The sequence below is a fragment of the Durio zibethinus genome, chromosome 20 (genome assembly GCF_047325235.1).
Source record: "Durio zibethinus cultivar Kanyao isolate XHJ-2024 chromosome 20, ASM4732523v1, whole genome shotgun sequence".
Classification (NCBI taxonomy): Eukaryota; Viridiplantae; Streptophyta; class Magnoliopsida; order Malvales; family Malvaceae; genus Durio; species Durio zibethinus.
The window spans coordinates 6,115,998-6,128,885 of record NC_143181.1 but is presented as its reverse complement, the minus strand read 5'-3'; the positions used below and the strand labels follow the sequence as shown (position 1 = coordinate 6,128,885).

Genomic DNA, 12,888 nt, shown 5'->3' with positions numbered 1-12,888 from the left:
AGCTAACCTTAGAAAAGAATAAAAATCTTTAGTGATTAGAAGATGACCACAACCCTCTTACTCCTACCATTAGACAAGTGATATCCCATTTTCTCTTAAACTACCAAAAGATACTTATAACGGAACCATTAACCCAAAAAACCATTTGGACTATTTTAGGACCTTTATGGACTTGCACAATGCTTTTGATGCAGTAAAGTGTAGAGCTTTTCCTACCATTTTACATGGGAAAGCCAGGACGTGATTTTATTCTGTGGCTCCTACCATTATAGATAGTTTTAATACCTTAAGAAGGCAATTCTTGGCATATTTCTTGAGCAATATGGTTGTTGTACGCTTTTCTACAAGTTTATTAGCTATGAAGCAAAACCTTGAGAAATTCTATGATAGTATTATTTAAGAGGTTTAACACGTCACTCTCGAAATCAAGGATTTGAATGCTGAATGGGCCATTCAAGCTTTCACCTCATAGGTGAAGCATGATTATTTAAATATTCATTAACGAAAAACAAGCTAGAACAACTATATCAGTTATATAAAAGAGCCTAAAAATTTGCTAAGGCAAAAAAGATTAAGGTGACAAATAAGGTTGAACAATTTGAACAACAACAAGAATGTTTGCAAGAAAAAAAAAGAAGGATTAAAGCACCAAGCCAACATTTTCATGATAACCGTCAGGCCCATGGCCAATAAAGAGGAAGAGATTGGTATAATAGCAATAGCAATAGATACCCTAAAACATAATCTAACCAACATTTGAACTCAAATGAAACCCTAAACAACATCATACAACTCTCAGCTCAATGACCAACCAAAGAAATAATCAAACAAGACCCGCCTAGAAAACCAAATAATTTACCCCCATTAAAAAGACACTACCCCTACTATGAAATTGAGGGGCATTCCACTAACAAGTGTATAACTTTTTAAAAGGAGATTAAAAGATTGGAGAACATGATAAATGCCCCATATCAATAGCCTAAACTTGTGAGATGAAACTAGAAAACATAAAGCTTATGCTCTCAAGCAAATAGTGCTGTCTAATTATGCCCATAAACCTAGACCTCACAAATCAAATGAGTTCTTTGCTGAATGCTAGGGCAAAAGGTATATTATGTAGATTTTTATAGAATAACATTGATGTCTTTGCATGATTTGTGACAAAAATTACTAGAACCAATGAGCGTGTTATCACCCATTACCTTAATGTAGACCCAGTGGTGAAATTGGTTAAGCAAAAGAAAAAAAACTCACTGTTGAGCAAATTCAAGCAATAAAGGAAGAGGTGGACAAACAAATCACAACAGGCAACGTAGTCATGGTAAAAAGAGCAAACAATAAATGAAGAATGTGTGTAGATTTCACCAATCTTAATAAGGCATGCCCAAAAAACAATTTTTCTTTGCCTTTAATCGATAAATTAGTGGACATTTTTATGAGTCACATATGTTTAAGTTTTATGAAAGCCTTTGAGGTGTATAATCAAATCAATTGGCAAATATAGATAAAGAGAAAACATCTTTCATCACCGAGGATGGTTTATTTTATTACACAATTATTCCTTTTAGGTTGAAGAATGCGGGGGCTACATATCAGAGATTGGTGAATAAAACCTTTAAGGAACAAATATGATGGTCTCTGGAAATATATATAGATAATATGTTGGTTAAGAGTCATCTTTTGGAATAGCACATTTGGGATTTAGCAAAACCTTTTACCATTCTAAAAAAATACAACAATAAGCTAAACCTTACCAAATGTACAGTTAGTGTGGAAACAAGAAAATTTTTGGGCTTCATGGTCTCTAACAAAGGCATAAAGGAAAACCCTGAGAAAATGATAGCTATATTAGCCATGAGCCCCTTAAAAACTACCAAAGAGATGTAGAGGTTAACCTAGTAAGGGGCAACCCTTAATAGATTTGTATCTAAATTGACAGACAAGTGCTTGCCATTCTTTAAAGTCTTTCGCAATGTAACAAAATTCAAATGGGATGAACAGTGCCATAAAGCCTTCAAAAAACTTAAACAATATCTCCACTCACCACTTCTACTCGTCAGCCCTATTCTTAACGAAGCACTATACATATACCTAGTAGCTTCTGATGAGACCATAATAGTAGCATTAGTAAAGAATGCCAATGAAAACCAAGTGCTAGTGTATTACATAGTAGAGCTTTAAAAAATGAAAAGGTTAATTATAAAAGGCTGAAAAAAATAGCTTTTGCATTATTCATGGCAACTTGTTGGTTAAGAAAATATTTTTAAGCACACGCCATCATTGTGCTAACAGACCAACCACTTAGGGAAGTTTTACACAAGATAGACATTTTAGGAAGAATGATGAAGTGGAGTGCTGAACTTAACGAATTCCATATTTAATACAAGCCAAGAAAAGCCATCAAGGCCCTAACTTTAGCAGATTTCCTAGTTGAATGCTCCTTCACACCCGAACCATAAACTCAAACCCAATCCCCTCTAAAACTTCACCAACCACAAACCTAATCCTCCCTCACATATCCAAAACCTCAAAACAAGCTAAACTAATCAAAACTATAAAAAGCACAAGAGATAAACGGACCAATTAAACTTTTTACACCATTAGTCAAGATCATCCAATATTCTTCAACAGCATGCCTTTGCTACAGAATACGTGGGTATTGTATGTAAATGACTCTTTATGAAAAGATGGCTTGGGAATAGGTATTTTGTTGTTAAGCCTAAAAGGGTAAGAATGGTAATATAGATTGTTTTTCAATTTTTCTATTTCTAATAATGCAGTAGAGTATAAGGCTTTAGCTACAAGGCTAGAATTAGTAATAAGCCTAAATGTCCAACATTTAATTATTTAAATAGATTCCTAATTAGTTGCCCGCCAAGTAGATGGTGAATATAAAGTCAAAGATCCCATGCTCGCCAAAAATCATACAATCAATCGTCAATTGAGCCAACTCTTTGCAACTATAACTTTACAACAAGTTCAACATGCCAATAACACCAAAGCTAACTCTTTCTCTAAATTGGTAGCATATATCAAATCAAGCAGTGCGATAAAATCTTGTTAGAGTATGTACCTACAACTAGATACTTGTAGCTTTCACTTATCTTATGCATAGAATAAGATGACACTTGGATGACTCCTACAAAGGCATACCTTTAAAAGGAGTATCCCTCTAATCTAATAGAATGTAAAAAAGTTAAAAAAAAAAAGCAGCATGATTTGTGCTGATGGGAAATAACTTGTATAAAAAAGTATTCTTAGCCCCCTTTTGAGGTGAGTCTTCCCATTTAAAGTAGAACATATCATAAGAGAAATTCATAAAAGGGTATATGACCATCATATAGATGGGCAAACATTAGCATAGAAGGCACTAAGATAGGGATATTATTGGCCTATGATGAAAAAAAACATAATAGAGCTAGTGAAAAGATGTGATAAGTGCCAAAAATTCACCAAAATCCTTAAACAACTAGTGAAAGCCCTTAACCAAATCTTTAGCCCATGTTCATTTGTCTAGTGGGGTGTTGATACCTAGAAACCTTCCCCATAGTGATCACTCAAAAAAAAAAAATCATGATAGTAAGTAGTGATTATTTTATGAAATAGGTAGATGCAAAATCAATGGCTTAAAATAGTAGATAACTTCGATCGAAAGTACATCGTATATAAGTTTGGCTTCTCTTACATCATTGTGGTAGACAATGGAATGCAATTTCAAGTTGACAAACTAAAGTAGCTCTACCAATATTTTAAAATGGCCTTAATACATAGGTCAATAACCTATCCCTAAGCAAATGGAAAGGTGAAATCTATAAATAAATAAAAAAATCTTAACAACCTTCAAGAAAAAAGTTAAATGAAGCAAAAAAAGCCCATAAATAGAGGAGACTTCTTATGTACTTTAGGCAATCAAAACCACAAGCCATTCAACCACAAAAGAAATCCCTTTTACACTAACATATAATAAAGAAATGATCATACCCGCTGAAATAGGTATGAATATACTTAGGACAGTCCACTTTGACCACAGCCAAAATGAAAAAGCCTTAAAGGTAAATTTAAACTTGTTACAAGAAACCAGGGGCTTGGTAGAAGTCCAAATGGCTACCAGGGCACAACAGGTTGCCAAATACTATAATTTTAGAGTTAAACACAAAAACTTATAAGCTGGTGACTTGGTGTTCAAAAACTACAAAGCAAGTAAACCGACAAGTGTAAGGAAGAAATTATCACCCAATTAGGTAAGACCATACAAAGTTTCAACTGTTATCGATTTTAGAGCATACAAATTAGAAAACATGGTGGGTAACCCCATACCAAGGACTTGGATGCCATTCACTTGAAGAATACTACGTATAACCAGGTTCTTTACATTTTTACAATATTTTTTTATTTTCACATTCATTTTCTCTTATACATGTAGCTTCAATTATCCTTTTTTTATAAGCAATTTTGTATAACAGATTTCTTAATAAAAATAGGCGAGGTTCTATTGCCTTTCTTTAGACTTTGTTGCCCAATATGCCTCATATGCCATTATTTGTGTTAAGACACATAGGTTAACATAGTCCCTACTTTCTGTCAACATGCCTAACGTACCTTAGGCATCTTTATCTCTTACGTTAAGACTTCGCGCTAACATATCCGACTTGTCGTTGGCACTTTTATCTATTATGTTAAAGCTTCGCATTGACACACTTAACATGCTTCTAGCACTTTTATATCTCTAATTGCATTAAGGCTCCGTGTCGACATGCTCAGTATGCCCTTGGCACTTTTAAATCTCTTATTGCATTAAGACTTTGCGTTAACACACTTAATGTCCCTCTGTTGTTTCTTATCTCTTGCATTAAGGCCCTATGTCGACATACAACAATCTAATGCCTTTCTAGGAAGGCATATTCACATATCAATTTTGATAACTTATCCTATCTCTATTAGTATATTTTGATAATACGACATCCTCAAACTGATAGTCATTTTTAAGAATTGTTTCTCAATACAATCCTTATGATATAAACCTATTTCATATTATAATATCCTGTGATATCTATCAAGTTTATAATATCATTTCTGGGTGAAGAAAGGTTTAGTCCACAATATAAACCTATATTACTTTCTTGTATCTTGTGGCTTAACTCTTTTCACTACATGAGAATTCTACAATGACGATTACACATTATGGCTCAATTCACATAAACCATGAAGTATAATCTTATTACTCAAAGTTCACCATGTTGGGTTTTTTTTTCTATTGAAAATAGGTGTTCGTAAAATCGACATGTCTTAATGTTAAGTATAGCATTGCTTATACACTCTAGTCTAAGTAGTATAAGTTCTTTAAGCATGACATCATTACTTGATATCTATTTTATTGATTTAATCTTAGCTAGAGATTAATTTCTACATATCATCATACTTAAACGAGACTTTAAGTCAACTTGGTTATTGTGCTAACCTATTTCTAGATACCTTGTTTAAGAGATATGGCTAACTTTGTAGTCTCTATCTAGATCATTCTTACAAGTAAAGCAAATAGGTAATCTTTTTATTTTTATCTTGGCTATTTTTTGCCATCAACTTTTTAGTCTCTATCTAGATTATTCTTACAAATAAAATAGATAGGCAATCTCTTTATTTTTATCTAGGCTATCTTTTGCCATCAACTTCTTAATTTTTATTTAGATCATTCTTACAAGTAAAGCAAATGGACAATCTTCTTATTTTATCTTGGCTATCTTTGGCCAATTCCATGGCTAAATCTTATTAACAGACTGGTCTTTCTCTTAACCACTTCTTGCAAGTAAGCAGATGGATAATTTCTTCATCTTTATTTCAGTCACTTTTCCATGAGTGAATTTACAGCCAAGTCCAGTGAATTATTTGATTGTTATTTCAACTGCCTTTACCGGTAAACAGATGACTAATTTTTCATCTTTAACTTAGCTAATCTATGGTAACAATAATTATTTGATCATAATATTAACTGATATCATAGTGATCAAAAGCTGAATAGCTGGATAAGACAAATATAGCAAGAAATCTATTTCATTGATATCTGAAAAATGTATACATGTTAGAAAAAATACAAGACTACAACTCGAGCATGACAAGCCTTAAAGGATGGCTACAATATTTGTCTAGCCAATTTTTCTTACAGGAATTCTTATAAACCAAATATTAAGAACATTTAACTACCAGAGAGATTGAGCTCTCTATTTGATGCCATAACTATCTGAGCTATAATCGTTAAAGAATAGAAGTATATGTCGAGGTCTGATGCCTCTGACATCACATTTCTTCGAGTTATAATTCTTCCAAATTTTCCTCTTGACCTTTGGAAACTATGATTTCTACATGAAACCATCCCAAGTTGGACTAGGCATTCAATAGCTGGAAGTCGTTAGAAGTATATGCATTGGGATGGCTCATTATCCACAAGCTTTCACTGTAAGAAGAAAATCTATGAAATTGGAATAGTCACATTTCTTCCAACATCTTTCTCTCTCACCACGATAGACAAGGCCATGGAACACTACAAAGGGATCCCATTCTCTTTTTTTACCTGCTAAACCATCATCACAAAACTCAGTAGGAAGAAAGCTAATCATATTCAAAGATGGAAACCACCCTTCTAGTTTACTTCTTTCATTAAGATTTTAAGGTGTTTAATAAACTCAAAGACACATATGTTATCAAAATCAAGCTTTGGACCTTGAAAACCAAACAAGATGGCATAAACTCTCAAGATATCAACAAACCATGAAAAAGCATAGAAACTTACATTAGAGACAATCTAGTCAACTATGATTTGAGAGCTAGCTAACCTTAGATGACGTAACGAATTCAATTGTAAACTACCATTTGGTTTCTCCTTAATATTTTCCTTGTCATCTTATCTAAAATCATCAATAATGGCAATTTTTTCCAAGATCATTCTTACTCTCTCTCGCAAGATCTTACATAAAAATAAGGCAGAATACATAAAGAAAGATTTTCCATAACCAACAAGCATGATTGAAGAACCTAAAGATCTAAGTCCTTTATTTATACTAAACCAGAAGGTAATATCTTCTGAAATGGCACAAGTATAAGCCATTCCCATTAGTTCACTATGGAATATGAATTAATTCCTAGTAATATTCTTTTACTTACCCTCAAAACTAATCACCCAAACATGACTCTTTAACCACCTTCTTGAAAATATGCAACAATTAACTCTTTTTTCAAATCTTTCAAATATGTTCACTTGCTTCCTTGAAAATCGATATATATTGGTAAGATAGACCAAATCAATAATCATAAAGTGATGCCTTTTTTAAAAAATGTAGCCAATAAATACATTTAACAACCCCCACCTACAATATGCTATATAGCTTACTAGCCATCTCCTTTAGAAATGTAGGTTCATATAATACACCTCCCTATCAAAGATGTCCTGATCACATATGCTCCACAGATAAGTACTCAAAATCTTTATAGAAAATTTTTCTAAGTCCTTACTTACCAGTCCTTATGGTTTTACCAAATTTCTAATTTGCTAAAAAAACACTCATGGTTTCCAAGCATGACACATTAGAAATAGAGCTCACATAAATATCGACTCTCACTCCAATATAACCACTTGCCAAAAATGCCCATTGCAATTTCAATAAGACATATCATTACATTGTGCTCACCAATATAGAATATACCCTTCACCAAGGCACTGTTGCTCTAATATTCTCTTAATCTTTTTTTTATGCTTTGGGTAACGGTCTGAAAATGGTCAATTTATAACCCCCTCAGCCTCGGGGGCAATTGTTATGTTTAAGTCAACTAGTCAATGGTCAGAGCACTGTCAATACACCAAGGCCTTCAAGTTATCTAGACAAGGCACACCCAAATAGACACATCACCTATCCTAAGGGAACGGCTCATCACCAACACTATAAAGTCACTTCAGAATTTACTAATGGGACACCAACTTACCTTGTATCATTAAATGTTACCCCAAGATAATTAAATGCAGTCCACACTTGCTTGAAATCATTAAATACAATTCTTATCTATTCGTGTGGGATCACTTTGAGTTTTACACACACATTCTCTCAACTGTCCATTGTCTTAGTTAGATCATGGCTCTTTGTCTCAAATGAAAGGTGGAGAAAAACCAAGCACACAAGGTAGTTGAAAAAGACTAAGCCTAAGACTCTTGCTTTCTAGAACACTATACAATGTTATCCATCTTTTTTTGCCTTATTCCCATAGCATACCTTAAGCAATATATTGATTTGTGCATCGGAGTGCACCCTAGAGTGACAACTACGATGATCCCTGACCATGCTTTTTAATTGTAGATTATAGTTTTCCTTTCTCCAATCTCATTTCCTTCTCTTTAGCTAAGACATTAGAAAATACCATCAATAATAACCAATTCAAATAATTGTTTCGAGACTTAATTGATTTAGTCGTAATAATAATAATAATAATAATAATAATAATAATAATAATAATAATAATAATGGGCCAATAAACTAATTTAATCTATCTTTAACTTTATTTATTAATATGTAGCATGTATATTTCCTTAATTCATTAGAAGAAAATTGGAAAATAGATGTTATTAACGAATTGCCTGCTTGTTATTTTATGATTGGACAGATTTGTTCTAGTCTTTCTATTCTTTAATTCGACTGTTGTCGCCAGGAGGAGGATTTTTTAAATATTTATAAAATTTTAATTGACCTAACATTAGAAAATAATTTTAAATGAAATCATATTAAATGATAAATATTTATTTAAAATATTTGAATATTTATATATATTATTGTTAATATAATTGTAAATATTCATGTAAAATTTTAATAAATATAAAAATAAACCACCGTTTTTATGAGATTAAAGCTGGATTAAAGTTAATTACTATATCCTTTGAAAATAGTAGTAATTTTTACCTATAGGTTAGTTAATAGTTATAGACAAAGACCTTTTTCTTGCGCAACTTACAGTTGTAACAACGTTGCAAGTACAGCCCAATGAAGAGCCAGACGGAATAGTTATCTAAAAAACCAGGCATAGCCCACCAGAAAGCCGACTGAAATTATAGTAGCTGAAGGCTTTTTTCTTTTTTTTTTTTAAGGAATAAATATATATTTGTTCTTTAAATTTTAAAATTTTTGTTACATTAATATTTAAAATTTTTTTATCCCATTGCTATCTAAACTTTTAAATCATTATTATATTGATATCTTAAATTAATGTTATTAGTCAATTTTTTTGACATAAGAATAAGATATTAACATATGTCAAAACATTTAATTAATGTTATATAATCATTGTTACGTCTAGAATAAAAAAAAATTAAAAATATTATCAAAAACTATTAAATTTTTAAAAAAAATTTAAAAAACTTTAAAAACTGCCAAAATTTTAAAAAAAATTTAAAAAGAATATCAAAACTATTCTAAAAAATTTTAAAAATTTATAACAAAAATTCTTAGATGTTTTAAATTTTTTTAAAAATTTAAAAAAATATTTAAAAATTTCTCAAAGAATATAAAAAAATTTTGAAAAAAATTCTAAGAAAATTTTAAAAACTTGAAAAAAATTCAAAACGATTCTAATTTTTTTTTAAAAATTCCTAAAAAATTATAAAAATATTTTTATAATTTTTTAAAATTTATAAAAATTTTTTTAATTTCAAAAAATTATAAAAAAGTTATAAATTTCTTTAAAAAATTTTTAAATATTCGAAAAAAAGTTCTAAATTTAAAAAAAAAACTAAAACTATCAAATTTTTTTCAAAATTAAAAATTATCATATTGTGAAAAATTTTGAAAATTTATTAAAAAATCAAAAAAATTAAAAATTTTAAATTTTAAATTTTATAAAAAATAAATTTCCTTAAATTTATAAAAAATTTATGAAAATTTTTTGAAAAATTTCAAGTTTCCTTAATTATTTTTGAAGTTTTTAAAATTTTCTATAATTTTTAAGATTGTTATAAATTTTTTAAAATTTTTTAAAAGTCGTTAGAATTTTTAAAATTTTTGAATTTTTATAATTTTTGAAAAGTTTGAAAAGTTTTTTAAATTTTTAAAATTTATTGAAAATTTGAAAATTTAAAATTTTTTAATTTGCTAAGAATTTTTTGATATTATTTTAGAATTTCTAAAAAATTTTTAGAATTTTTTAGAATTTTCTAAATTTTTTATAATTTTTATAATTTTTAAAATTTTTTATTTGAATTTTAAAAATATTTTTGAATTTAACAAAATTTTTTAAAATTATTTTAGAAAATTTTCAATTTTTTAGAATTTTTTGAATTTTTTAGATTTTTTTTAACTTTTTAACTTTTGTTTTTTTGAAATTTTTTGAAAATTTTGAAATTTTTGAAAATTTTATTTTATACTGGCATGACAATGATGATACGAAGTTGATTGACTTTTTGACATGTATTAATATCTTGTTAGATGTTAATATTATGCCAACAAAATTAAGTAACGATGTTAATGTGAGGTACTAATGTGATAGCAATTTGAAATTTCAGATACTAATATGATAAAAAAATTCTTTAAATATTAATGTGACAAAAGTTTTAAAGTTTAGAGGTCAAATACATATTTAACCCTTTTTTTTTTTAAATTTTGAGATATCAATGATCATTTAATCTTTTTTTAGGATTAACAACAATTTATTGTGGATTATTGTTGAATTTTATAATTTTGTAAATTTCATTAAATTTCATTATTATAATTTTATTGATTTATAATAAAAATAATAAAGTTAACGGAAATCAACTAAATCTATTATTTGCATGAGCGAAATATTTTGTAAAATATCGTAATATTGTTATTTTTATTTAAAAATAAATGAAATTTAAAGTAATATAACAAAATTTATTTGACTTTTACATTTTTAGGTCTTTTTCTGGTAAGCATGAGAGCTTTTTAGAGTTAGTGGCCAGGTGGTTTATTAATTCAAACTGGCATTCATTCATGCCATATTAGACAGTTGCTGTAATTGAAGGTCGTAAATTAGAGTCGGTCTATGTCTAATCTTATAAAAAAAAAAAAGGACAGATTCATAAAAATTATGGTGAATTAATCAAATGGAAAAGGTTTGGTGTTTGGGCACATAATTCAAAGAGAGTGAAAGAGCACAGTGGTAGGAATTGTATTCTTGATACGAGCCAATAAAAGTCTGCCAAAATTTGTAGCAATCTTTCATTCTTTCATCTTATACATTTGAGAAAATCAAACAGGAAATTTGAGAAAATTAATTCACCCCCATTTCATCAACATATCAATTTTAGACATTTGATCCTGTTGATCATTGGTAAGCCTATATCCATCATGATTTTTGTGGAAAAACAATCAGAAAAGCAAAGAAAAAAACTTCAAAAGAAAAGAAAAAAAAAACGTAAGAACATGACAAATGTTCACTATGCGTGCAAACTCATTTTCTACAGAAAAATGAAGCAATCCAAGGAAATAAGAGGATTGTCAATGTCCTCCATAAAAATGGAGTCATTTTCTTGCTGGGCCAGGGCTGCTTGGAGCGCACTTTCATCGAGTTTAGAGCTAATACGATGAATGAAAGTCTCCCGATTTCTCAAACAAGACTTCAATGGAGTACTTGGATTGTGGCTGCTGAGCGTTGGACTTGACGGCCTGAAATTTTCCTTTCTTAGAGAGGAAGAAACAGAGTTCAATGCGTTTACCTTGGAAGCAACAATTCGCTTTGAAGAGCAAATTTCCTTCGATATTGTAGTTGCCAAAATTCCTCGATTACTATAAGTATCTCCGATAAATCTCCTGCTTGGAGACGGTGACCTCAAACTCCTACTTGGCAAATAATATGCAGAATTTAGTCTGTCAGGCTCCTTTCGGAAGCTCTTTTGTCTTGTTAATGTTGATGGTGAACTTGACCGTCCTCTTTTCCGTGGTGTAGACCCTTTCTCCATTGCCTGGATTGCCTGCTTCACCGGTGCCACGGTCGGTTTAGCCAGTGGAGATTTAGTAGTGGCTAAAGCAAGAGAAGCTTCCTTGATTGAATTAATACGAATTATATGAGGGTTTTCCTTTACACATGCCCACAAGAACTCATTGGAGAAAGACCTATCCTTCGAGCTCAGGACCGAAGATGAGCTTGGAAGGGATGAACATGAACTAGTTGTATTGCTGCTAGTGGTGCAGGTGAAGGAAGATACCGAAGAAGAGGAAGAAATGGTAGGTGAAAGAGGCAAAGGGGAGATTTTATTTGAGACAGGAACGGGAGTTTTTGGAGCTTGTGATGATGAGATCACAACCTTGTCTTGAACATGACTAAAATCTTCGATGTAATGTTTCTTGGGTCTGCATTTGCTAATGCAACAACCCATTTTCTTGTTGGTTTCTGAATTCACTGATACAAAGACAAAATGGGAATATGGGATTATAGGGATACATTACAGATAACATCAATTAACTATTTTTATATAGTCTAAGGTTGTTGGATTTGAAAAAAAAGGTAGGAAAAGGTAAAGGGTGGCTTTTGTTTTTGTTGGTTTTTTTTTTCTTTTTCATGTGATTTTGAATTTTGTTGCCGGGTATGAAATCCGTTGTGTAACGGTTACATAAAAAGGAACGATAAATGCTTGCTTTATTCCATGACTCAAATAACTATTGACTTCCCCTAGGTAAGGCTGCTCCAAGTGTAGGACCAGCTGGGCTGACCATTTTAAACCTGTTTTAGTTGTAGACTGCAGAAAATAGTTTGGGTCTTAATAGTGGCTAGAATATAACCTTTAATAGATACTCAATATTTATATTTAATATTATTATATTATAATTTATATTAATATATCAAATATAAAATATATTATTTGAATTTTATTAAACATATATATTATTTTTATTAAAATAT

At 30.3% G+C, this 12,888-nt stretch overlaps 1 protein-coding gene across 1 annotated transcript; it reads right to left on the bottom strand.

The window, feature by feature from the left end:
* Nucleotides 1-11,151: 11,151 nt before the first annotated feature.
* On the bottom strand, nucleotides 11,152-12,685 carry LOC111314992 (uncharacterized). Its single transcript, XM_022916606.2, has one exon. The coding sequence runs from the start codon at nucleotides 12,362-12,364 to the stop codon at nucleotides 11,447-11,449; it is 918 nt and encodes a 305-aa protein (XP_022772341.2). The 5' UTR covers nucleotides 12,365-12,685; the 3' UTR covers nucleotides 11,152-11,446.
* Nucleotides 12,686-12,888: the final 203 nt, after the last annotated feature.